Consider the following 27,455-nt stretch of genomic DNA (forward strand, 5'->3'; position numbering starts at 1 on the left):
ATCAATTGTATCTGAACTCTAGTAATTAGCCGGTGTCTTCTTTGTGTCCTTAGAGTCTCCCATCCTGCCCTAATGCAAACCACTTCTTTGTAGCTACTTGACATGCCTGGTATAAGAATGAATGGTAAAGATTTGTACAGAAGTGGGAAAAATTATTCTTCTCGAAGGGCTTTTAAACCAAGGGTTGAGAAAAAACAGACAGATGCACCAAGCCAAAGCAAGGGAGCTGAGGCTTTCGTACGCCTGCCCCTGTGAAATCCATCTGATGACAGCATCTGTGAGTAGGTTGCGATGCTGAATGACGACCTACTAAGTATTCAGCCATAGTAGGGATGCAAATGTGTACTGAATCAGATGGAACTTCCTCACATGTTTTCTAGCATATTCCTATTGCCAAATTTGAGGAGAAAATATTTACTTTCCTCTCCTTGGTATATACTAGTCTTCCCTGGAAGACCAAGTCTGGTCAGGAACAAAGCTGTCTTGTGGGACAGTTGGCAGGTGTGAACTCTGCATTAAAGGGGCAAGAGCTCTCCGGTACCCCTGGCTGGTCTTGTTGAGCTGGTGGAGACTGAGCTTCCCCGGTCAGTCCTTCTTCCCCAGATGGATGTGGGGCTCAATTCTGGACTGGAATCATGACCTGAGCTGAAGGCAGACGCTTAACCGACTGAGCCACCCAGGTGCCCCCAGACTCACACTTTCTACACTGCACAGGAAACATTTGTCTCACCTGGTGTCACTTCCTCATCCTGACAGCTTCCCAAGGGTCCTCTGGGCTTTTCAAGGCCTGCTTATTTGTGATCCTCGAGGTGAAAGCAGCTTTGTCACCAGGGTAGCAAGTGAGCAATCTAAAAGGAGGAATACCTTTTTAATAAATAAAACGTGTGCCTCAGAGGGGCCTGTAACATAGTGATGAACAGCAGGGGCTCTGGAGACGGACTGCCTGGGTTCAGATCCCAGCTCCACCACTAGCAGATGCATGACCTTGAATAAGAGACTTACTCCTCAACCTCAGTTTCCTCGTCTCTAAAATGGGAATAGTAATGATGGTATCTACCCTGCAGGACGGTGGTGAGGATTAATTCAGATATTCCAATTCAAACGCTTGGCACGATGCCTCGCAGTGCATGAGAGTGAGGACTGTCCCTGTGTGAGCTCACTGCTGCCCCCCTGCAGGCAGCCGCCCTCCGTCTTAATCTGCAACTGTTGTTACCTAGTTCCCTTGATGATCGGCTGCGAGAATGGGGTGGGGAATATACATCGAGTACCAAGCACTGTGCGTGGCACAAAGTAGATTAAGTCCCAGCCCCTCTCCCCACAAAAGGCCTTCCTAACTCCCATGAAAGATCTCAGCGCATGCATCTCTCTGCTCCAGTTCTTTCCAACACAGTGCCCCGGGAATCTATGAGTAGCAGAAGAGGTTCGTGTAAAAACCATCTCATCTCTTTTCCCTTCTTTGCACTGGGGGAGGGGCTTTACTATTTTCCTCTCACATTTCTCTATCCAAGTAGCACAAAGTCTCTTTGCAGTCACTTAGGAAGGATAATGCAAATTCCAATGAAATGTCATGGGCCCAGGACAGCACGATCTTTTTTCTGAATGCAAACAGACCACACGGCAATCACTGGCTTATGGCTCTTAGGGACTCTGTGGACTTGCAGTTTTTTATTTCTTTTATTTCAAACCCATAGGCTCCCAGGGTTGTGGCAAAGTCACAGTCCAGAGAATGCTCTGCCAGTTGGTAATAACAAAACTATATCTTATGTTATCTGCACAACCTCAGGAATCTCGTGCCAAGGTCAGAAGTGTGAAATGGGTCTCACCTTTTGAATGACTTCTCTTTAACTTCCACGGTCCAACAGTTGGTGAATCTAATGATTTACTATTTAAAAACAAAAGCCAAAAAAACACCTCCCCCACCTGCCCCTCCCTTGACAAATGCTGCCTCCTTCTATACTCTGTAGTTGAATCATTTTGTGGATAATGTCCATGAAGCCGTAGGAATGGGAAGGTACACGTCGTTCATTTCCTCAAAGCATATTTATTTCATTCAGCCTTAAGACATAGGCTGGGATTACGTCCTGACATATTAAAGATCTCCCAGTGGAACCAGGAACTAGAGAACATTTACATCTGCATAATCCTGGTGACCTGGGAGGAGTCAGGTGGAATGGAATGGATGCTGCTTTTCTTTTTTTTTTTTTTTTTAAGATTTTATTTACTTATTTGACAGAGAGAGAGGCAGCAAGAGAGGGAACACAAGCAGGGGGAGTGGGAGAGGGAGAAGCAGGCTTCCCACTGAGCAGGGAGCCCGATGTGGGGCTCCATCCCAGGACCCTGGGATCACGACCTGAGCCGAAGGCAGACGCTTAAGGACTGAGCCACCCAGGTGCCCCTGGATGCTGCTTTTCAAATGTGATGTGATTCCTATTCATTTCTAAATTAGTCCATGGAATATATGCATTAATAAAGCTCACAGCCACGTAGTGCTCTCTAGCCTCTTGGCTACATCTTTCTAATTGTTCATATAACCACGTATTTTACATTAGAGCTGAAGAATTAATGCCAGTTAATTTCTTTAGTGGAGAAAGAAAATCAGCAAAAATTAACCGGGATAGTTCTACAAACTTCTTTTTTATTTTTTAAATATATTTTTTATTTTTTATTTAATTTTAAAATTCTTTAATTAAAAAAATTTTTTTTCAGTTCTGCAAACTTCTTATGGTCAAAGCTAAGATCTTCTTTCGGTGTTTATTAATTCTTAAAAGTCTGCTTGTTTTCCCCTAAGGATGAGTGAAATCATGCTTTCCCCACCCCATTTCACAGCAGGGAGCAAGACCTAGGAATTTCTTAGGTACCGTTTTAATTGATCATAGAAGCACCTTGCTCCCACTGTGAGTGATTTCTCCTGGACTCATAGATGGTCTTCCTTTCTCCTGCCCACTCACAGACCCCATCCTGGCCTCTGGTCTTACCCTCACACCGCTCAACACTTTGTGGACTAGCCATCCTGACCTTCTTGGTGTCCCCCCATTAGATCCGTTGTCCCGCCTCATGTCGGACTCAGGGTCCACTCTGATTGTGAATGCTGCACATCTTGGGAATAGAAATACTTTATGATCTCAGTTGGACTGCTCACAGAAGCACTGATGCCATCACACTGACAAATGACCAAAAGGAAATTGAAAGCTGAATTGCTCCACCACACGGAGCCTGTGTCCATAAGGAAGAAGACAATCTGAAGAAGAGCTCAATGTCTAGAGGGTGGCTAAGAGTGAGGGCTCTGGAGCACACCTGAGGGCCGTTAAATCCTAGCTCCATCACCTTGCTTGTAACTTTGGGCAAATTACTTGGATAACCTTGACTGTAGAGATAAACATGGATAGTCAACCCCACGGGGTTGTCATGGGCATTAAATGAGATTATCCGTGTAAAATGCTTAGAGTTTACTTAGTCTATAGTATACACTTAATAAATGTATACTTTCTCGTGTATCATCAAATTAATATTATTATATATTGCTTTTAATTTATTTCTCTTTGATAGCAACCCTTAATTAGACACCTTTCTGTCATGTAAATCCATCCATTCATTCATTCATTGGTTCATTCATTTATCAAAGGTTTATTGAGTGTCTACTATATGCCAGGCACTCTCTTCTAGGTGACAGGGATAGAGATCCCTGATATGAAATTTATATTCTATGGGATGGGGGGTGGACAAGAAACAATAATAAACCTAATAAATACATATTATATAATATAAATTATATAATGTATATATATTTATATACAGTGTATATATATTTATATATATAGTGTATATATATTTATATATATAGTGCATATATATGTATAATTTATATAAATGCTTTAGAAGAAGGAAAATTTGAGCAGAGAAAGGGAGCTCATGAGTCCTGGGGAGCCTGGGGGGCAGGTGCAATCAGCAGGGGCCTCAATGAGAAAATGGTGCTCCAGCTAGAACTTGAAGGGGAAGAAGAAATTGGCCATGAGTCTAAGTGGGGGAAGAGCATCCAGGCAGGGGAACACCCAGGACAGAGGCCATGAGTGTGAGTGTTCCCCACATGAGCAGGTCTAGCAGGGAAGCCCGGGGTGCAGGAGTGGAGGGAGAAAGGGGGAGCTGAAGCTTTTAAGCTGAGTGCAAAGGGCAGCATTACAGGGTTTTTGAGCAGAGAAGGGGCTAGGTTCTCATCCACCAACAGGGCAGGGTTAGGCAGCCCAGTTCCTCACTTCCAGCCAATGTGAACATTCCCCACTAGACTTGATCCCGTCGAAAAGGCCTCTGCATCGTCAAGATTTTGTCTTAACCACAGACTCATGTGGGCCAAGCATCTCTGTTGTACCTTCATGTGATTATACTTCTGATAGGACAAACCCTAAGTAAAATAATTAACCTTTAGATAAATAAACAAGTCACAGTTCATGAATTTTCTAAATGCTGCTGCCACTTGTGGCTAGCAGTCCACATGCAGTTTTTAGCAATATCAAATACATCGTTGTAGAAACCTATATACGCCCAGTCAGAGCATAGTCATTTGTAACATTCTTCTGAGTTAATAAACATAGGATTCTGTTGCTACCTTTTCCCCTCTGTGTTCTACATAGTTCTCGAAAACGCTTAGACTCTTACTCTTTGCTGATCTGATACCACGTGAGGTCATGTCTCAATTGTATGATAGGATTTCCTCTGGAGCAGGTATTTAGCTTGATCTAGTGTGCAGTAATACAGTTATAAGCTCAATCAAGGTTTATTTAGATTGAACCGGATTTCCTCATTTAGTTCTTAATCTATTAAGTACTGGGAATTTGTGCTTGGTTTTTGTGTTCATGCAAACTCAGTTAGATGAGGCATGCTGCATTAAAATGATGAGAAGTTTCCATTAATCCCTGTGTTCTGCGGAAATCTACTTCACAATGGAGAAGTAGAAAAATAGGATAAAAGACATAATTGTTATAAATGACACTACCACTGCTTTTCAGTGACATTTTTATCCTTCTGGTCAATGTAGCAATTAAGTTTGCCTGGAAGCAGAGTTGAAGCTTAAGAATTTAAAATAATTGAAAGATTGGATGGATGTAGTAATCAGCTTAATGTCCACGGGAGTATCAATTTTTGCTGTTATTGGGTAGAGGGATTGAAGGCATCTGATCTGAATTTATTATCTTCTAAAACAGTTTACCATTTATTATCAGGAATGCAATGTAGGTTACTAGAAAGAACATAATAATATAGTCAGTATGTATAGGGATCAACTTGAAAATTAAAGGCCTCTCTAGACATGGTGTAGCAGGGGCTGCGACCAGAAATGCCTTTGGGGGAGTGGCAGGAAACAGGAGCAAGGGAAACCTACCAGCCCGAGAGGACAAGGGGAACTGACAGCCACGTGTCTGGGACGTAGTAGGGAGTGGTAAGGACATTGGTAAATTGGAGAGAACATGCCTCATCAAAATGGGTCAGCCACTTCTCAGCCAGTTCCAGTCACATGAAAACAAAAGCCTGGTGTTGCCAGATCTTCTGATTTTGTAAAAGGAGCCAAAAATTCTGATTTTTAAGCATCAAATTCCTCAATCTTTAAATGCTGGCAGCTAGTTAAAAAAAAAACCAGGGGCGCCTGGCACAGCAGTTGAGCGTCTGCCTTCGACTCAGGGCGTGATTCCGGCGTTATGGGATCGAGCCCCACATCAGGCTCCTCCGCTATGAGCCTGCTTCTTCCTCTCCCACTCCCCCTGCTTGTGTTCCCTCTCTCGCTGGCTGTCTCTATCCTGTCGAATAAATAAATAAAATCTTTAAAAAAAAAGAAAAACAAACTGTCAGTCTAACAAAATGTGCCCGCAGGCCACATCTGGTCCACAGGCTGCCTCTCTGTCACATCTCCTTGTACATTTCAGATAGTGGAACCGAGAAGTAGAGGAACTCTTTATATATGTGCTGCGGTTCCAGAAGCCTCATTCCTCACCTCCTCTGTCTAGAAATCACCTCATCACAAATAGCTTTTGTCAGACATAGTATCCGATTGTTGCTATGAGCAACAGTGCCTGTTACTGGAGTCACTCACAATTACTCTAAAGTGGCTATAAGTGTACTAATAACATATAAATATATAGAATGTATATATTTGCTTTCCAGATATGTTAATACCTTTATATTCTTTTGCAAAAATAATTGTAAGTCATATAGGAACAAATCTATAAGCCATTGAAGTTCAGAAATCCGAGGCACAGAACAATTAAATATAATACTCAGGGTCTCACAAGGAAGGCAGTGGCGAACCTGAGGTTAAAACTCAGGTTTATTTACCTGGATTGATGAGCTATTTCTCTAGTCAAGATCTATTATATGTACATGTGAGGCTGTCAACAAATTTAACGTTGAATCCTACTGCAAGCAAAAAGATGTACAGCATTCATAGGTGGAGAGAAAACTACATGCCCCACGTACCCTCCTGGAAAATCTGAAAAGTATAAAGGGACTTCCGTTAGAATACAAATACACACATGTGTGTTCTCAAACATGTTTTGAATTACTTTGTGTAGAATTAACCGTTTTCTTTCAGTTTACCTGTCCCAAGACCACTGCAAGATGAAAACCAGATCTGTGAAAGAAATTAATCGAGCACACACAAAAAAGACAGAACAGGTGATGGTTATGTGTCCTTTATTTGTGACATCTGAATTCCTAAGCTCACACGAACTGATTTCATAAATATCCTTTCATTTCCTCTTGCTTTTCTAATTGATGTAATTGTGTTAGTTTGTTCTTGTCAAACACTTGGTTTAATCACAAATGGAACTAAAATATAGTAAACATTTTTTTTCTGATGCAATTAGAAAAGATACAGGAAAACCTTGAAATTAGAACACTAAAAGCAAGTAACACAGCTTACATGTCAGATTAGAAATGGATTCTCCCCTCTAAAAGTTAAAAAATCCTTACTTATTTATTGAAAACTTCCTACCCAGAGTTAATAACCCCCCAGAATGAAACAACGAGTTATAAGTTTTTGGTTGTTGACATACTTTTTAAAGCAGGAAAAAAAAGCCTCTGTTTCCAAAACACTTTGTTTGGCTAATTCTAGGAGAGAATCACCTATTTTTTCAAGGGCCAAAATGAGCCAAACACAAATGAGAACAGTATTACCCAAGTGACACATCTGACTCCTTGTGATTTTGCCTTTGTACACATTTCTTGAAGACATGGCTCTACTTGTCCCATGATATTTCTTTGACTCACAGTGTGATACCCACGGGGTGTGGAAGTGATGGTAGGTCAGAGACCACAGGGAATGATGTACTTTCATCAATGGCCAGATGACGACTTGGCCTACATCACCACAAAAAGACGAGAGGCACTCCATCCAAGTCTCTTAACGCTTTGCCAATTAGAGAAGGGATTAAAACGAAACAGCATGATCTGAGGAGGCCTATTAAAGGTAGAAATGAAGGCAACTCAGGAAGCTAAACCAAAATGGTTGAATATAAATATGGATTTAGTGTGGACAAATAGGAAAGAAAATTTATAAATGTCTAACAAGCTAGTCAGGACTTAGCAAAGCCACGATAGAGTTTGGAGAAAGCGTACGGTAATTTCTTACATATTCACTGTTGGTTACATCCATAATTCACAGTGACATGGAAAGCCTGGGGAAGGGTTCAAATGGAGGTGCAGAAATGTTAGCAATGGGGCAACAAGGCTTCCAGGAGAACTCTGCCCTTGGGATAGCTGAAGGGAAAGGAGGCTGAAGGCCATTTCTAACAGTCTTCAAATACTTAATGGATATGCAAATAAGGCTCTCATTTGTTATGCTTCTTGTTATCCTTGATAATCTTTGGATCTCCCTTACTGTGAGACAGGAAGAAAGGTGTGCTGAAACCCAAAGATCATAGTCTGGCTCAGGTTAAATGGAAGGATTTCAGATGTTGTGAAGTGACATATACCAAAGGCTATTGTGGAATGTCTACGCCTGAGGTTTCGAGAGGAGCATGGGGTTTTCACCGGGAAATGTGGGTTGAAGGACTGGATTAAGAAATCTCTTGAAGTTGCTTCCATTCATCCTAGCCCTCAGATATGAGAAAACACCCCAGGAAGAGAGAATTAACACCTAAGAAGCAGAATCTGACTCTAGATGAGTATTTCTCAACCGTTTTTTTTTTTTTTTTCCATTATCATCCTCCTAAGGAGCCTTTTAAGAAATTTTATTCTTAGTCATCCTCATCATATTTTAATACTACATAGACACATCATATCTAGTATGGACCTTTGAAAGTCCACAACCCACTGCAATATCTAAGATTCCTCCCCCAACCAAAAAAAACCGCCAGTTTTTACACCATTGAGGAATCACCTTCGATGCAAATATATGCCCTCTAAAATAAACCATGGATCTGAATAGGAAGTCACTGAGGATGGGAGGAAAAAAAATTATACATATTTCAACTCTGACTACATTAGCCAGCATACTAAGGTAGTGCCCTTCTTTCTTCTCCTTCCCTCTGTTAAATGGGAAGTCATGAATCCTTTATCATTGCTATGTCATTTAACTGCAATGGTTATAATCTTTTGGAGACCCTGGACCTCTCTGAGAATATTAAGAAAGGAATGCATATTTGCGCAGCCTCAAAGTCTATGAAATGTGTGCATACTGAATTTCAGAGCCTCCTAATGAATTATTTACCTTTATAATGAATGGATCAGGCAGACAACACCTGAACCCACTGGTCAAGCTTCATATCATGAAAAGAGACTAGACATTATATGCGTCCTGATAAATGCAATAGGAAGGAAACATTACTTATGTAGTATTTTTCCTAAAAAAGTTTAACTGAGTCTAATAAAGAGGAAACAACCAGAAAAAAAAATCCAGATTGTTGAACATTCTACAGAAAACCGGCCTGAAATCCTTAATGTCAGTGTCATCACACACACACACACACACATACCCCATCACCACCACCACACCACACACATACCTAATAGGAGAACTCTAACCCATTAACTAAAAAGAATGACAGCAAATGCCATGTGTGATTCCCAACCGGATCCCGGATAAACAGTCACCACAACAACAAAAGCTGTAAACATTCTGGGGGCAATGGACAAAGTATTTTAAAGTTTTAGGATGTCTGCAACATATTTTGAAATGGTTCAGCAATAAGAATGTATATTCACAGAGAAAGAGAGAAAACAAATGGAAAAAGGTCAACAATTAAAAAAATGTTAGCAACTGATGCACATAAGTGAAGGGGACGTGGATGTTCATTGTCATCTTTTCTTTTTGAAATTTCCACTTTGAAACATCTCAAAATAAAAAAAGATAGCGGATGCATGTATTACCCAGCTAAAACAAAAGTAGCAGGAAAGGCAGGCGAGCCCGCCAGGTGGGGCGAAGGAAGCAGGAGGTCAGTCTCAGACCCAGACAGCTGGAGGTGCTGAGGCACTGCCAGGAGCTCAGAGCCCCCTTCGCAATGAGATGTACTTAGGATGTCATCAGGTCAAAGAGATAAAATTATCTGTGATAATTTTCTTTAGAATTTGCCAAACAAAGTTCCACAGGAATAGGAATACTCTAATTAAAAAAATAAGAGTGGTTTGCCAGAAATGTCCTAGAAGAGTCGATGAATGCAATTAGAAATATAACCAGGAGGAAACTGTGCCAAGAAGCTTAAAAAATATTTGGTCTTTGAAATTGAATGGAAATTCCATATGCGCAGTTAATAGAAAAGAACCTCAAAAAGAATTAATAACAAATGTCTTCAGAGTCCAGCATCCTGCTTGATTAGGCATCATTGAAATGCAGGACCATGGTCAACTTTTTAATGCAAAAATCCTGTAGTTTTCCATGGTGGCAGAGTTTCGGAGTTCCTCCTGGGACGTGGGCTCCACGCTGTCATCTCTCTGTCCCTCCGCTCGACATCCCCACACAGTACTTATCGCGTATTGCATAGCTTGGGAAGAGCAGGTCTTATTTCTTTGTTCTCTGGATCCTTAGGACAGTCAGATATTCTTTCAGCCAAAAATGATGCTGAGAAGAATCTTTGCCTATCTTGTTCTCTCAGAGTTACTCAGGAAGCCAAAAAAGGAGAAAGGGTATGTTTGTTGCTGACCAGAGCACAACAATACGGAAAGAGGTAGCAGCATTTGCATTCCATGAGACGACTCAGACAAGACGGGAAGCAAAGGTCGCTTTGCTGGGTCAGGGCAGGATGCCACAGTGCCCAGACAGTCAGCCCTTTCTTTGGACAAAGAAAGATTTCATGCTTTCCAGGCTCTTGTGACCCCCGCGAATGGCTTTAACACATTACATATAATGAAACGAGATCAGAGTTGTTTAGTTATTCTTTAATTGGTGTTACATTAAAATTACACTGATACATTCTTATCTACTTCCCTCCACCAACTGCTATTTTGTCAAATGCAAAAGATCGCTGGGAGTATCATCACCCCCTCGTTACAGGCTCTCAGGACCGCCACCAGGCTCGTGAATGAAGCAGAGAAGGCAACGAACGTTTCTTCAGCTAAGACTCACTTGGGGTTCCAAAAGGCAGGATGTCACGCAGAATGCGCTATTCCGTTGACTGGAATGGGAAAACCAGGAAGGAATGGAAGAAGGAAGTTAGCTCCGGTTCCACTGTTACCTTGGCAACGGTGGCACAATCAGAGGGGCAGAAATTAATTTTGTGCCACAACACAATCCGGCCGAGGAGGGTGGGGTGTAGGGGAAGAGAAAGTAAACACAGGCTGGACTAGACGGAGTTGCTCAGAGAGCCAATGAGCTGGCTGCCTGAGTTATGTGCACTGAAGAACCAATTGCACTTCTGTTTTTTTCACTGAAATTTTAGTATTATGTGAAGATAGCCACAGCTCCCTCGCCTTTGGTCAAGAACAAAGCTGCACTAATCTATCTGGCTCAGGGCTTCTGCTGATCATTCTTGGTCATTGACAACTTCCTTTTCTTCCTCTCCTCTGCGAAGCAGGAAGAAAATATCTTGAATAGAAGAGACAAGGAATGGCGTGGTTGCAAAAAACACATTCTGTTCGGAGAGAACTGGTAACTCGTCAGCTTTCTGCTAGCGACCGGTCTCCTCCCTGTAGTTAAGGTTTGTGTGGGGTCATGGAATGGTCCCTGAAAAAACTGCCTCTTAGGGAAACTGTGTTCAGGCGGCAGGCGGGGTGGGTCTCCAATCTCTCGTGGCTACGAGGCCCTGCATGAATTTAAACCACAGAATCAGATCAGGGCGGGAGCTTTGAAAGGAAGGCTTGTTAGAGAAAACCTGCCGCTCACCCAGAGTTCCAAAATTCACCCAGTACTTAGAAAACACGCTACAGAAAAGTCGGCCAGTTGACAAGACAGAAGTGGCAAAGTACAAATGAGTGTCTCAGTCTCAAAACCTGAATTCCAGTAAAGCTTAGGCCGCAGGTCACAGGCAGAGCTGCGACATGCACGTAAGTGCAGACGCTTCCTCGGGGTGACTCAGAGCCAGAAGGGGCGAGGGGGCAGTCCTTCTTGCACGCTGTGGTCGGACAGGTCCACAGGTCGTGGCTAGCAGCACTCAGAGGGTTAAGAGCACACGGGGTGAATGGGGAACGTCTCTCAGGAATCACCGCTTGTCTCCACCTCTCCTGCTCCTGGAAGTAGGTGTGCCGTTTCAGCCAGGGAGGTCTCCCTGCTCAGGACTCCAGGAGGAAAGAGCTTTCCTCTGTGTTCCGGGGGTAAGGTGGGGCGTTAGTGACACATCCTGCTCGTCATCTCTTTCTGGAAAGCAGGGAGAGAAGGATGGTTAGGAGTAACTATAAGCAATGACTTGTTGAAGGATTCTAAAAGCACCCTCACGACCTCTGGAGCCTTTGAACAAGGAGTTGCAAGCACGGCCCACGGATAAGGCTCAGCATGCAAACGTGTTCCATTTGGTCTGCAGGTTTGGTTTTTTGATTTTTTGTTTTAATCGAGCAACGTTAAGAACAACAACAACAGTAACAACAACAAACCAAAAAAACTTGGCTCACTTGCCAAAACTCCAGGTATATTCACTTTTTTGAAAAATCATAAGATTTGGAGCCACTGGACAGCTGGAGTTGAAGAACGTGTCCTCTTCAGAGGGACAATGTGCTCTCCAGTTGGCCCTAGTCCCCACTACTCCCAGTTGTCTCTGCAACTGGAGCCAAGTATCACTTACTCATTGATATGATCATCGGATTTAGACCGCTATTTTTCCTATAGAAGAGAATAGTTTCTCTTTACCTATGTTTCAAATGAAGATGGAAAAATGAAGGATAGCATAAGTGGGTATAAGTCAAGAGAAGTGGGAGAGAGGACTTTTCTGAATGGGCATGAAGAATATACCAATGTGTCTGACATGCTCCCACCTGGCCTTTCCCTCGTCTCCATCACCTGCCTGGCTCCTGGGAGCATTTGCAGATCTCTAATGTGCCATCTTTTCTCTTTCTCCGGGCCGCTGCATTGGTGAGACTGTTGCCTGTGGCCTGCTCCAACCATATCCTGCCCTCTTGAACTTAGCTAATTGCCATTCATTTTCCCAGCTCAGGCAAGAGGACTTTCAAGACGCCTGGGGGGCCTTCTGCTGTTCCTGCCCCAGCCACCGTGGAGTCTGCCACGTCTTCCACTGTTTCCGGCCTGGAGTCTGGCTTACAGTGAGCTGGTTTGTATGTCTGTGTGTGTATGCATGGACCGTGGGCATGTCTGTGGGCCCTACTGGATGGTGAGCTACCGCGTGTCAAGAAAAGGAACACTCATGGGCTCACCACACATGCACTCCTCTGTGTCCCCCGCCCCAACACAGCGCCTGGCACAGGATGGCCACTCCACTTTCAGCTCCAAGAACAGGCTGGGAAGGAGCCCAGTGCCATACCGCATCTGAGAGGACACACTTAACACCATTTTATGTAGATGAATGAGCTGCTTTCAAGTCCCACATCCTGCAGAGCTGATGCCTGCTGCCCCCTCTCTCACATGCTCACCCCGGATCACCCCAGCCTATAGTATAGAAAACACTGGAGTAAAAGGAGTTTGAGAACAGGAGAGCCCAGGTGCTTAGAGACTGTATTAGAAAACCATATCAATGCGTTGGTTAAAGAAATGACAGAATATACATGGCATATTCTAGGCACATTTGCATCCTTATGGTATTATTAAACACAGGCACTCACATACAGATACATATATTGAAACACGAAATGACCACTTCCTTCTACTCATGACTCGTACTATGGATGTACCAGGTACCTGGGAGATAAGGTTGCTGTTCGCAAGGAGCTACAAACCACCAGAGAGAAAGAAACGTAGATCACACACTAAAAGACAAAGACACAAATGCAAATATTTGGAGGAAGCGAGACCATGAGGTATGGTAGCTCCAAATTCCAGCCACAGTCAGAGCCCATTTCTGCCCTCACTACCTACCTGTGTGACCTCCCTGAGTCTTTGGGTCTTAGTAGACATGCCTATTCTTTAGGGATCCCCTCCCTAAGCTCTGCGATAGGGCATATCCCTCTTTTCTGCCTTTCATAGTAGCCTTCTTCACAACTCGAATAGTCTCTTCTTTCCTTCATTCCTGCCTCCCAGATTCATCCCGTGACAGATGCTGTAAGAGCCACAAAAAGAAGGGACTGTGTCTGCTCTAGTCCCAGTGCCTGACAACTGATATTCAATAGATGTTTGTTTATGAAGCTATGAATGGGCCCTCAGTCTCCTCATCTGTAAAATGGAACTGTGAGACTACCTGAGAAGGTGACCGGGAAGGTTAAATATATTAAGATATGCCCGGACTCAATACGTATTAATTCCTTCTCCTCAGAAGCACACACATGGCAACAACCACTTCATGCCGGGGCAAGAAGGGGCTTGAGAAGACTTCCCTGGTAATGTATCCACTTAGATGGACCCCAAAATTTAAAGGAGGAGTCTGATGATGTGAGGTGGGGAGAAGGGGACTAGATAGCCGGGGGCGGAGGAGGGGAAGCGTGGCCGAGGTGGAGCCCTCCGTGGTCTGGTGTTGCTGTGGCTGAAGCCTCTGAGGGGCCAGGCCACGAGGGGGGGAGGGGGGGAGGGGGTAAATGCACATCTGCTCAGATATGGACCCATGCACCTGGTGTGAGGACTGGAAAGAAATGATGACAATCTTAAAATGAATTTGCTCTCCCTTTGATAAGCTTCCAAAAGTTCTCGTGCTTTTGGTTAACTTTTGACCACAAAGATGGGGAAAATAAGGTGGGAATGCAAAGGTGTATGTGTGTGTGAGTATTTGAGATAGCAAGAGAGACAACTGGCGGGGGAGAGATCTCGGGATGAACACAGTTTGGCCTTATAACTAATTCTGTTATTATTTGCAATGGGTTAATACTTTTGGAAAGAAAGGAACTAGCATTTGTGAAGCACCTATGAGGTGTTTGGTGGGGGCAGGGGGAGGTGTTACGTCAATGCATCTGTAAAACTCTGAGAGAAGGAACTATGACCCCATTTAACGCAGAGGAATCCAGGCCTCAGAGTGGAAGTGATTTGCTCTTGTAGAACAGGGAGGCTGCAGAGTCCGACCAGTTATAGTCACTTCCATCCAATGAAGCACAGCTCTCCCTTAGTCCTGGTGCCCCTCGAAGCTCTGCAGATATTACATCCCGTAACTCTCATGCTAACCCTGTGAGATGACATTGGCCGTGCTCAGTGAAACAGGCTCAGAGACAGAGAGTATCTTCTCAAAGTCACACAGAGGGTGGCAGGGGTGGGACTTAAACTCAGGTCTAGCTGAGGGCAAAGGCCAGCTCTTCCCACTTACACCATGTGATTTGTGGTTTAAAGCCTCTGAGACATTCTTATGAAGATACATTCAGATGATATTGACATATATTAATTGACATATATTCATTATAAATGGTTGCAGTAATTCCTGGATATTCAAAATGTCGAAGATATTTTTTCATTACCCAGAGGGATGCCACTTGGAATTACAGGTGCACTGGGTAAATACTAAAACAGTTATGCCACTAAAATACTATAGACACTAGAAATATGGAAGAGTTAAACACACACACACACACACACACACAAGGGAACACTTTGATAGAGGACATGGTGCTTATCTAAAGCCACTGAGTTAGTCTGTGAAAAGCCAGGACTGGTGCTTTCCTCACTGCAAATACTTTCTCACCTCTAAATGAAGGAGAAAAGCTGTTTATGGAGAAGTGTCCTAACATTCAGGGAAAGAACTGTTGAAATAGCAGACCAGGAATTCCCAGATCTTTCCCAAGCAAGAACATCTCAGTTAGAGCCACCCTTCAAAGCTGTATTCTAGCACATTCCCACTGGATGGCGCAAACGAGCTGGTTAAGAAATAACTGGTGCTGGGGGCGGGGGGGAGGAACCAAACCAAAAAACTGGCTAATATTGGCTTCCAAAGCTTTCGTCATCATCAAAGCCCTCCCCAAGGCACCTAGCAGAACCAAACACATTCCCTCCTATCGCGGCGAGTGGCCACAACAACATCTACCCAGGTTGTTCTTTAAGAATGAATTTGCCATTGTAGGAGTGATCTAAACACAACGTGTATTAAGGCAGACCACTAAAGAACTCCAAAAGGGGCTTGGAAAGCTTCTGCAGAGGTGATGAGAATTTTTTGAGAAAGGTTCATAGAGATTGTATTTGGCTTGTCTAGGAAGATGTTTTTAAGCACCTGGATTTAAAAAAAATCCATCCTTAAGGAAAGAGTAAAGCTGGGTTTTGGTTGGCTCACTCCGTATTATTTGCTTTAATGTAAGGAAGTAATTGATTTTGTAAAGTCCCTGGTTCCCCACTGTCAACAGAACAAACTCCGTACTCCAGGGCCTGGCAAACAAAGCTGTTCATAACACAGACTTGCACCCTCCCCTCACCTCCTGTTGAACCCCCACCCACTCACACACCACACCCACCAGGCCAGCTGGACTCCTCCCCTGTTCCCAACAGGACAGGGTCTATCAAGGTTTCTAGTAGTTTTTCTAGCTGTTTCTTCTATCTGGGAAATGCTTTCTGCTCTTCTGTGCCTGGCAAATATTGACATCCTTCAAGATCCAACTGTCAGCTCCCAGAAAGGGTTCATTAACTCCCTGCTCGGGTTACCCCATCACTTTGCACACACATATCATATCATTTTCTACCAGTACTGGAATTCACCATTTCATTTTTGCCTGAATCTGAGAAGACCCTTACAACTTTGTTGTATATTAATGTATGATGAGAAATATTTTGGTCAAGTCATTTAACAGTATATATGGTTTGATACAATTATTTGGGGGGAAAATATAAACAAAACATGAGTCCACTGTGATGAGTGTATTTCTGGGTGAATGAAATGATGTGTGTGTTCTCTTCTTGACATTTGCCCTTTGCATATCCTCTTGGAGTTTGAGATATTTTTAATACACGTATTTTTTTTCCTAAGAAAATAAGCTCCAGTATTTTTAAAAAAACAACAAAAATAGAAGTAGACCAAACCTCCAAATTGAAATCATATTTAGTTTTAAAAATAAAGTTAAAATGACTTTGGGCTACTTTTGTGTGGAATGGGGGTGGTGGATGAAACCAGCGTATCTACATAAGAATTCAAGCTCTTCTGTTCTAATCTAAACACTTTCAAATTGAAATAGAGATGATATTTCTTAGCCATCGCAACAAGTGTTTGATATCTGTAGAACAAACTTGCATGAACTCCAAAAGTCTAAATTTACTCTTATCTGTCAGTTTACCCATTTTTAGAACTGGTAGTAGAGGGCAGGGAGTAGGTGATCACAAAGAGAAGTAAAATGACTTATTCTAGGTCACACAAATAATTTCTGACCCAGCCATGACTACCAGTGTCCAACTGACTCATAGCTTACTATACATCCCATCACACATTTTAGTGATCTATTTTCCACATAAAATAAAGGGAAAACATTGACGTATACTAGGTGTCAGTCGTCACAGCAATTTTACTAAGTTAACGTTAGAAACCATAAAACAAGCTCCAAAAAATGGTGGCATGATCACGGAATCACAGACTACTGTTGAAGCCGGGAGGACGCTTGGGTATTGTCTAGTCTATGACCTTCACTTCAGAGACTGAAAACCCAGATCACAAGAGTAGTGAGTAGCCTGAGGTGGCGAAATCATTAGCAGCAGAGCTAGCAGCCTGGCCTGTGGGCTCTGCACACTTGGTGTTGATCTGAGAGAGGCAATTTGTGTAAACAAGGATGTCTCAGAGTTGGCTCAGTGTGCTTCAGCTAACACCCATCCTGTGTTATTGGCTTTCCCTAGCCGATACTCCTTCAACGGCTCTGCACAGTTTTCAAATGAAGTCCCAATCCTAGCGTTCAATGCTCTTCTTGATCTGGACCCCCAACTTCTCTGCTGCCCCATCACTCCCCAGCTCTCCTTCTCTCCTGCTGAACTTACGGCATCCAGAATCCTCTCATGTATATGCTTTTGTTCGTTCTTCTTTTCCCAGAACACCTTTCTCCCAACTCCAACATCCTTCAAGGCTCTTGTGCAGTGTGGCCTCTTCAGGGACACCTTCTCCCACCTCCCTCCTCACCCTGTCCCCAAGGAGTCTTGGGTGCTCCTCTTCTGATTTCCCACCGTGCCCATAGCACCCATCTGCATTGTTCTGTGACAGTTTATTCCTTTCCCGGCTCCAGCAAATGCTGCCACTGAAGAGATGAAGCACATCTTGCGTCTGGGCCCTGGTGCACCATCCCTGACACCTACCAGGTGCTGAAAAAATATTTGTTAATTAGACTAAAATCCAATGAAGAAAAAAAAAACAATGATTAGGTCTACAGACCCAGTAAAACGAGTGGTGGAGGGGAAAATGTGTTGAGTACCTATTATGGTAGAGGCACTTATGTTTGTTTCATGGACTTCTTTTCAAAACTCTGTGACGTAGGCATTGCTTTTTCTATTATACGGATGAGGAAAAGGAGGCTCAGAGAATTGACGTAACTTGCCCATGTTCACAGAGCTAACAAGTGGGAGAATCAGGATTTGCACCCGGTGGACTCAGGAACAAGCCAACAAACTAAAAACATGTTGTTTCCATTCCTCCGCTGGGGTGAGAAATAAAAGCAGTGAGGCCTTTTGTTGTTCTAGGGAGAGAGGTGCTGTAACAACGCATCCTGAAGCCTACTGTTTGAAATTCCCCAACTCTGCTAATTCTGAGAAACAAGGAGAAAGAGGAGGAAGAAATAGTGGAAATAAAGAAATAACTGAGGAAAAAGGGGAGCACAAAGAGATGAAAGGAAGGTGGGTGGAGAAGGCTCCGAAGTGTGGTAAGGAGAGAACACTGGGTACAAACTTTCTGGAAATGACCTTTATGTAAACGGCCCCTCCCCCATCGGCCACCATTAAAAACCCAGTGGCTTAAAACGGAGTAGTTTGAAGTACACAACTTGGTGTTAGATTTGGCCCTAAGAGGGCAGTAAATTGCCTCTTGGCTAAGAGCACTGGAGCGCTACACACACACTCACACTCGCGCGCACACACGCACAAGCACGCGCACAGACACACGGACGCACTGGCCTTCTCGGGTACCGGAACTTCACCGACCCATTTACAAGGCGCTATGTTAAGGGGGTGGTTGCTGAAAGAACACCGAAGAGCGGTGCGTCCACCAGGATGAAGCAGGCAGGTGTGGCGCTCTGTGGGGACTACTGCTCCCTGGCCCAGCGCCCACGGCCCGCAGTGCGCCCTCAGCCCCCCAGAGCCCCCCGCACCCCCGGGGCTGGGGCACGGCCAGGCCCCGCCTCTCATCAGCCCCCAGTCTCCTCTCAGAGAGACTTGGGAACAGGGGCTTGAACTGCAGCCTGAAGTTTCTGGCTGGGCTGCAGGGGCAGGGTATGGGGGACCCACCGGGAAGAATTTCCTTCCCCACAGCGAGGCTGGGCCTTCTGCGGGTGTTGACCGGACCAGAAAGAAAGCTTTCTGCGGTGACTTTCAACCTACAAATGCCATTTTTTTCAGAGACTTGAAAACCTCCAAGTTGTATCCCTATTATCCATTTGTTTCTTTCATTATTGGCTATTTTCTTCTTCCTCTCAAAAGTGGGTGTTTGGAAAATGTTAACCGCCTTGAAAATTCTATTTCTCTCAGGCGGCTTGCCCCTTTCCCTTCTCCGTTCCCAACGGCTGTGCTGGTGGCGTCTGCGCCGAGATTTCACCAGAGCCACCGCAATCCCCCTGCCCCTCCAGGGTCCTCAGCTCCTGCCAACACCCATTTCCCGCAGGTCCTGTTGCTACACTGGATGTGAAGCCGCTTCTTTGCTATTTCCTTATCTCCAGATCTAACCCACTGGTAGCAAAAGCAAGTCCCTTCGGGACTGGCAGTTTTCCTGGAGGAACAGGGAGCGCGAGTACTGAAGTCAGCTAGATGGCGTGGGTCAGCCTGAGGTCATTTCTGACCGTAGGCAGGGAAGGACTCCGTGAGGTTTCTTCAGCACCTTGACTATGAGGAAGAATTCCAGGAATGGGCAGGTGTGGCTCTAGGGGCTGTCCATTCAGAAGAGGAAGGGGTATCGCGCTAAGGCATTAGGTTGTAAGAATCAAAGTCCGCTGTTGTCTCCGAATCATCCAGTTTGAAGAACTCAGAATTTCCTGTGATTCCAGTGTGCGGCGCACGCTCTAGTCCCCGCCGGTATCATCAACGGCACTGGCTGGAAAGGCGCTGTGGAAAACCCACAGAGGCATAAAACGTGCTTCCACTCACCTCCATCTCCTACCGGCTAAAGTCCCAGCAAGTTAAAGAGACTGCACATATCTCAGATCTACCTCTTCCTTCTCTCCTGCCTTGCACACACCTTGCTTCTGGCTGTTTCTGTATCTTTGCACACTCGTTTCTTCTGCATGGACAGCCCCATGCCCTTCTCCTGCCCAGAACGCTCCTGTGGACTCTTTCGTGCTCTGCTTACAGGTCTGTGAGGGTTACACGCTGCCTCAGTGGGAGACAGAGTGATTGAGAGAAAGAGACCAGGACTCAGGAAAAGGCAAGAGAGAAAGAGGATCTCAGTGGCTGTAAAGCTGGTTGCTAAGAATGTGGTCTGGCAGCTAGCTCTCCCTCAGACGGGGGATGCAGTGCCCTGCAGTTCTGCTTGAAGGGCAGTGTCCAGGGGGAGCCCAGGAGAAACAGCAGGCTGCTTGATGAAGGGAAATCCCCAGACCAGGAGAAAGGAAAAACAAGCAAATGCAAAAATACCCCAGCTCCTCTGCTGCCCATTCCCTGTGGGAAAGCTGGACTGCTGACAGTGGAAACAAGGGGGGCGGGGGGTTGCAGCTCCTGCCTGCCCTCGGGGCACAGGGAGGCTGCTTGTCTTAGGACCACAGCCCTTGAGCCCACCTCAGAGAATCTCTGTGGCACCCTCCCCCTGACCTCTCCTGCTCCAAGCACTTGCTTGGTTCACCCGCAGGGCCTTTGAAGCAGGAGGATGCAGCTTCTCTCCAGGGCAGGAAGCTCGTGTTCAGGAGGGCAGCTTAAGACCAGGGAGTAAAGAGCAGGTGGCTTGCACAAGGATCAAGCATTGGGCCTAAACATTTTCTTAAAGCTATTTTTCTTAACATAGTTGTGTCTTTTTAATGGGAACTGGGAGAAGGAATTCCAGTGGGAGACTGATACCAGATACCTTCAATTATTTTTGGAACAAGGCTTCATACATAATAACTACCTTGAATGAATGAATGAATGAATGAATGAATGAATGAATGAATGAATGTGAGTCTGGTCACAAAAGATGGAGTGAACAAGATGGAGTGATGGTGTTAAGAGCGTCAATGCGTCAATAACATTGTGTTCCTAATAGAGTAGTATCCATCACTTTCTGCACATTTTCTATGCCAGACGCTGTGCTTGATGCTGGCCAGACCTTCATTATTTCATTCAGTCCTTTTTTTTTTTCTTAAAGATTTTATTTATTTATTTGACAGAGAGAGACACAGCCAGCGAGAGACGGAACACAGCAGGGGGAGTGGAAGAGGAAGAAGCAGGCTCCCAGCAGAGCAGGGAGCCCGATGCGGGGCTCGATTCCAGGATCCTGGGATCATGCCCTGGGCCAAAGGCATTTGCTTAATGACTGAGCCACCCAGGCGCCCTTATTTCATTCAGTCCTTACAGCAGTCCTAGTGCTATTATCCTCATCTTATAGATGAGGGAACTGAGGTTAAGTACTTTGGTCAAAGTCACATTGCTAGTAATGAGGGTAGCCAAGGTGGAAACTTGAAAACCGGTCTTCCTGACCAGTTACACTACATCGCAAGGCCCTGTGCTGAACAGATCTTCCTTCATACCTGCATGTACTTTGAGCCGAGTCTATTTGAGTCAGGGGGCATACAAAGCCAGCGCTGACCATGGAACAGGGACGTGGCTGGTGGAACCATTCATGGGAGGCCCACAGTTGGGCCCTGCTAGAATCCCAAAGTCTGAATTCTTGTAAGGCAGGCAGGGCAGCCAGACTACAGAATTTTTAAAAGAATTCTCCCAGTTCAAAGTATACATGGGTTCCAACCAGCACACAGGAATTAAAAATGTTCTTTCTGCTTTCTTTTAGGAATGTGAGTGGCAAATAAGCCAAAAGAAATAAAAATAGAAACATGGCAGGCCAGACCTCCCTAAACAGGAAAGAACAATATTTATTTGATTAATTCTGTTCCTAAACAGCAGCCCACATTACCGACACGGAGGGCGTTCCCCAATGGAGGGGGGGGTGTGTGTGTGTGTGCACATATATGCACGCCTCCAAGTACATGTATACATATGTATGGATAGATAAACACACAGACCCGCCACCCACAGAGAATATTTATTCATATGATACAAGAATCAAACTGCTCTTCTTTTCCCAAATCCTGCAAGCATTAAAAATAAGTCACTTTATGTAAACATACTCAGTCTCTTGATTTATACTGATTCTCATAAAGGCAGAGCTGCACATTTTTGAAACTCTCTCATTTAACCACAGGAGGTGGGGTATGGACACACTCCATATGGAGAGACAGGCTGCCTTACCAGGCTTCATGAGAGCAAGCACATGAATCAAAATGTTGCATCATCACTGCATTTCTCCAGATCTCCTTGCCAAAGCCCCGCAGGGCCCCATTCTGCCACTCCGTGCATTTGAACGTCCTGACTTATTCTGTAGATGGAGCTACCATGTCCGCCCCACGCCATCGTTCTTGCTGGCGCACTATCAGCTTCTGACCATGACAGTGCGTGCATCCAATCTGATTCCTGCTCAAAGTGACGCTCCCTATAACCCAGTGAGGCACAGCTCTGGCCTCTCCGGCTGGCAGCTGCCCTGCCCTCCTCCCCATCTCTGCTGGCCCATGTCCTCCACAGCCCGACATGAGGTCCACACCAACATGTGGGTCTGACTCCCTCCCTCCCACACCCTACCTGTGTCAGCACAGCTGGACTGATTTCTGGCAGATGCTCCTTGTGTCCCTGGTTTGGGGATGAGCAAAGGGTGGCTGAATGCACCCAGTCCCTCAGAGGGTTGTGACAGATTTCAACATGGCGCAGTGGCCACCTATCAGGTTGCGCTCTTTGAAGACTGGATGTGGGTGGAATACAGGGTAAGAAATTCTCTTGTTTACTTCTGTCGCTTGGCCTTTTCATGGGGGCGAGGGTGGGGGTTGGGGGGGAGGCGAGGGGGAGGGGAGGCCGGTCCAAGTCTAGGTTAGGCTGCTACAGGCACAGACTTACTTATTCTGAGAGCAGCTTAATAAGCCCAACTCTTAAGGACACTCAAGAAACCCTGAAGAAACAGGATTTGTCATTTCGGGTGTGCCCTGAACTTTCAGGGCATGGGTCCCTGGAGGAAGAATTTACCTCCCCCAGGAAAACAAAGAATTCATAGAAGTCATTCAGCTGAGCTGACTTCGCCACAGGACAGAGCTTGCCATCACTTAATAAGACCTCTATTGTGCGTCTGATGAAAACACAGGGAGATTTTCTTCCTCAGAGAGCCTGTAATTTAGGAAGTTTGTAGCTTCTTAGCAGTCCCAATCCTTCGGAAGGAACAAAATATTAGGTTAATGAGATAAATGGACATGAAACCAACTGAATCTTCATTTTAGCAAAATAAGACTGCTTGCTAGGAGTTAGACTATTGCCAGTTGAAACACGTGCTCAACCTCCTGAGAGTTTTAGGGGCTGATACTGGTGTCCCGATGGCTGTCCCACTTTGTCACTGACTCTCACCTCTATGGGGTGGCCACTATGCTTCTCCCATAGAGAAACCGAAGCTTGCAGAGGCTGGTGGCCTGCCATGGTTAATACCTCACATAGTGAGAATTTTCCCCGAGATCTGTCATTTGGATCTTGTCATTGGGTCTCAGAATCCCATTTTTCCTTTACATCAGGGAACTGGAAACAGGGCACAGGCCAAATCCAGTCCACACCTGTTTTGCATGGCCCATAAACTAAAGATAGTTTTTACATTTTTAAATAATTGGAAAAAAAAAAAAACAAAAGAAGAGGAACATTCCATGACACAGGAACATTCTACAAAGCTCCAATTTCAAGGTCCATCAGTAAAGTTGTACTGGGACATAGTCACGCCCATTCATTTCTGCATTGTCTCTGGCTGCTTTCCTGCTTCAAAGGCAGAGGTGAGCAGTTGTCACAGAGACCATTTAAGGCCCACAAGCTAAAATGTTCGGTGTCTGGACCTTTTCAGAAACAGTTTACTGCACCTTGATCTGCACCCTGAGGATACCACAGCCAGTGTGACCCTACAGTATTAAGGCCCATGGGATTATAAATGGCTCCCTAAGCTTCCAAGCTTGTAAAGTTGACCTGGCCATAAATAGTCCAATGGTTCTCCTGTTGTGGGCGAGCAGTGATGCTACATCAGGAAGAAAACACATATAGTAAAACAAGAATGAACTCTGCACGTGCCTGCAGCCTCTTAGAACCAAACTGGTATGGCTTTCAGAGTATGGGAGGAGACAAGCTCCTTTCTTTTCTTAGTCTCCGATTCCCAATTAATGAACCATGAAAATAACATGGATTTTTCCTAAAGGGAATGTGCTTCAGAGCGCTAAAGCAATTTTTATGTCTGAGGGCGCCTTCCTCACTTGTTCTGCTGATACTTTAGTACAAAGCTGCAATTTTAGACTTTTTAGAAATAGAGGTGATTATATGCTACTGTCGTCACACTGTGTTTTGCTCTCAAGATAAGAGGGAAATTGTCTAATGTATTGAAGGTGGAGAGCAATTCTGCCTCAGTTAAAGAGAAATAAAAGCAGATGCCCTTTTTCTTGGCATACTTTTGGTTCCCTTTCCTGGCCTCACTTGCACTCATATGTGAAAAGAAGAGAAAAGAAAAGAAAAGAAAAGAGAAAGGAAAAGAAAGAAAAAAGAAAAAAAAAAAAGAAAAACCATACCCATCAAGATGAACAGAGTTCTGGAAATGGATGGTGGTGTGGGTTGCACGACAATGTGAGTGTATTTCATGCCACTAAACTGTACACTTAAAATAGTTAAGAGGGCAAATTTTACATTACATGTATTTGACCACAATTTAAAATAAAGCAAATCAAAACAGCAAAAATCCCATAGCTATCAATTTTGGAAAATAGCATTTCAAAACTTCAGTGAAGATTCTTATATACAATTTCATTAGCAAAATAGAAAAAAAAAAACCCACAGAGAAGGGGTTTTGAAAGATTTGAAGCTTTACTGAAAAAAATGAGCATTCGTGTGTAGTTTGTGTGTGCTCGTGCATGTATGTATGTTCGTACACTTACGCAGGTGCGTGCGCTTTCAAGAACACACTCATGTCCAGCCATTGAATCCCCTCTATCATTGCTGTCAATACTGGTAACAAAAAATGTTTAGAAGAATTCTTCCATTTAGAATAATCTATTCATACAGAATGCCAAGCACCCTTGTACCAGCGACAGAAACCAAAATAAAGAGTAATTCTTTGAGAACCTCTTACGACTGGAACATCTTACAGCAGTGACACCAAAGGAGAAAACCGCACCCGTGAGTACCTATTAGGATTCCTCTGCAGTATATGCACAAAGGCTGCTGTCACCGGCAAAGAAGGGGTGAGTTTCAAATAAAGCGAAAACCACATCAGAAGCCTTTTATTAAAAATGGAATTTAGATATGAACAGGAGTGCCAACTTTCATGAAAAGTCTACCTCTTCAATCCTGAGGCCATAAAACCAAAACTAACCTATGTGGGATGCGGTCAAATATCTTATTTGACTCCTGTCCATTTGCCAGTGTTTTTCAAAGATTAATAAGATAAAATGCCTTGAGTGTGGGCCGTGAGCGCTCGGTACCTTCTGCCAGCTCCCCAGAGCAGGGCAGATGTGCGACGGGGTTTCTGAAGGCTCTACTGTTTAGAGTGAATGTATATAATAACAACAGCTGCTTTCCAGCCCGGGCCTGGCAGCGACGGGGTCAACAATCTAAATGCCAACTGGCAATGACACTGGTCGTGTCGGGTGAAGCCAGCGACAAAGGAACAGATGTGCTCTGTGTCTCTTGGTGCCCGTGTCTCTACACTCGCTGCAGACCAGCGGTGGCGATGGGGCACGGAGCAGCATGGTGTGAATCTGACCCCAGCTCAATCCAATGACCACTGCCTCCTCTGCTTCATCCGAACTAGGTACACCCCCAAAGCGCACGCACTCCCCCGGCCCCATGCTTCACTTCATATACTTAGAAGTGCTGGGCTTTCAAGGTAAGGGAAAACTCTTAAAAATAACACTTCATGTGCAGGCACTGTGGAAGTAATGGGCCAGACCCGGTCCTGCCCCCACAGGCTCTATATAAAGGCCGAGTGCCAAATGATGGCTCTTACGCACACTGCACTCCCAGAAAGAATGGGTTAGGCCAGTAGGTTTAAGACATGAAAAGAAATAAATAAAGTGCAAGAACTGCTCTTATCAGGCGCCACCATTTAAAATTCAGAACGGTTCACCTAAAATGTTGGAGTTCCAATTTCTTTTGATTTGGAAACTCTGGGTCCCAACTCCCCCAGTGAAACCATTAGCTGGAGTCACATGGAGGTGGCTCCCAGAGCTTCCTATTTCTTATTACCTGCTTGCTAACTCACATCGGCTACGGGCCTGGCCTCTGTAGGCTTCGCGTTGGGGTCATCTGATCTACAGACATTACATTTCTGGAGGCAGGCCACATGCTTTTTCGTTGCCCTACACTTAACAGCAGCTATTTACACACTGTCACGTCATATTAGTCACTAAACAGAGCACGTTCCACGTGCTCAGAGAGCTGACGTGACTTGACCACAGCCTCACAGCCAAATGCTGTTCTCTCCAAGGGTTAGAACCTCAGGAAATCTCCCAGCTGCTACACAGATCATCAGAAATCATTTGAACAAGTGTGTCCCTGAGCAAAAATCTGCCTCAGCAGAGGCCGTGTCTCTGTTTTGGGGTTAGACTGCCTGTGTTCAACTCCTGACTCCACAGGACTGTGTGATATTGGACAAATTACTCCACCACCTTGTCTGATTTTCCTCTTGTCTAAAATGGAGATAAAAACAGTATTTATCTCACAGACTTGTGTGCAGATTAAATGAGGTAATACATAAACCCACTTCCCACAGCACCTGGTCCACAGCTTTATTAAAAAAAATTTCCCTATCCTCAGATTACTATATTCTCAGAAGCTGAACATATCAAATTATATAGTTTTGATATATATATCAAAGTATATAGTTATTACAGGCCATTTAAAATTCTTCCTATGCCGAAATACTTTAATAAGACATAGATTTAAGTCTCTACTATAAATTTTTTACTATTACAAATAAATGAAGTAAAAAAAAAAAGGCAGTGGACAAGCTATGTCATTCTGGATCTACAAGGTGCCAGAACTGGAAGGAAATCAAAATCTTTCCTAATCCAGTGGATTTACAACTTATTTTAGTAGCAGAAACCATTTCTTCTAATGCAATCTGATACACAAGCCACTAATGAAAAAATATGGCAGATCTGGTTGAAGAGGAGGTGAGGGCCCAGCCCCCGGCCCCGGCTTCACCCTGCATGTTCACAGAACTTGTTGCTACCAACCACTGGTTTGGGCAATGCTCCCTTCGTTTTATCAGCAGGAAAACTAAGACTGTTCATATCTCTACACGGATAGGAGGGCTCACGCTAAGGACCAGGACTGACCTGTCACCGTACCCCCAGAGCCTAGCCATGTGCCTGGAAAACAGGGCCCTGGCAGCACTGAGGTCTGTGTGAGCAGAGCTCTGACACACGTGAGGTGCCATGCTGAAGTGGTGAGGCCGGGGGGGATGGGCTTCTAGGGTGTGGTGACTGCTGCCAGCAAAGTAACACCATTATAGTTTAGACAGGGTATGGGGTGTAGGGTTGACTCTGGGGGAAGGGAGGGGGTGGCAGGAACTGAGTCTGCACTTAAGCAAACAAAAGTCGTGGGGCGAGATGCC

At 44.6% G+C, this 27,455-nt stretch overlaps 1 protein-coding gene across 2 annotated transcripts in view; it reads right to left on the bottom strand.

Annotated features, from left to right (window-relative positions):
- The window catches only part of MOB3B (MOB kinase activator 3B), a 209,217-nt gene that overhangs the window by 14,724 nt on the left and 167,038 nt on the right, over positions 1-27,455 (bottom strand). The window contains exon 4 of one of the 2 annotated variants that reach the window (XM_040631491.1): positions 6,659-11,770. The exons of the other annotated variant lie outside the window; for it this stretch is intronic. Within the exon in view, the coding sequence (XP_040487425.1) occupies positions 11,741-11,770 (30 nt within the window). The 3' untranslated portion in view covers positions 6,659-11,740. Of the gene's footprint in view, positions 1-6,658; positions 11,771-27,455 lie in introns of those variants that run through there. 2 annotated transcript variants of the gene reach the window in all.

Source organism: Ursus maritimus, unplaced genomic scaffold (genome assembly GCF_017311325.1).
Source record: "Ursus maritimus isolate PB19 unplaced genomic scaffold, ASM1731132v1 scaffold_17, whole genome shotgun sequence".
Taxonomy (NCBI): Eukaryota; Metazoa; Chordata; class Mammalia; order Carnivora; family Ursidae; genus Ursus; species Ursus maritimus.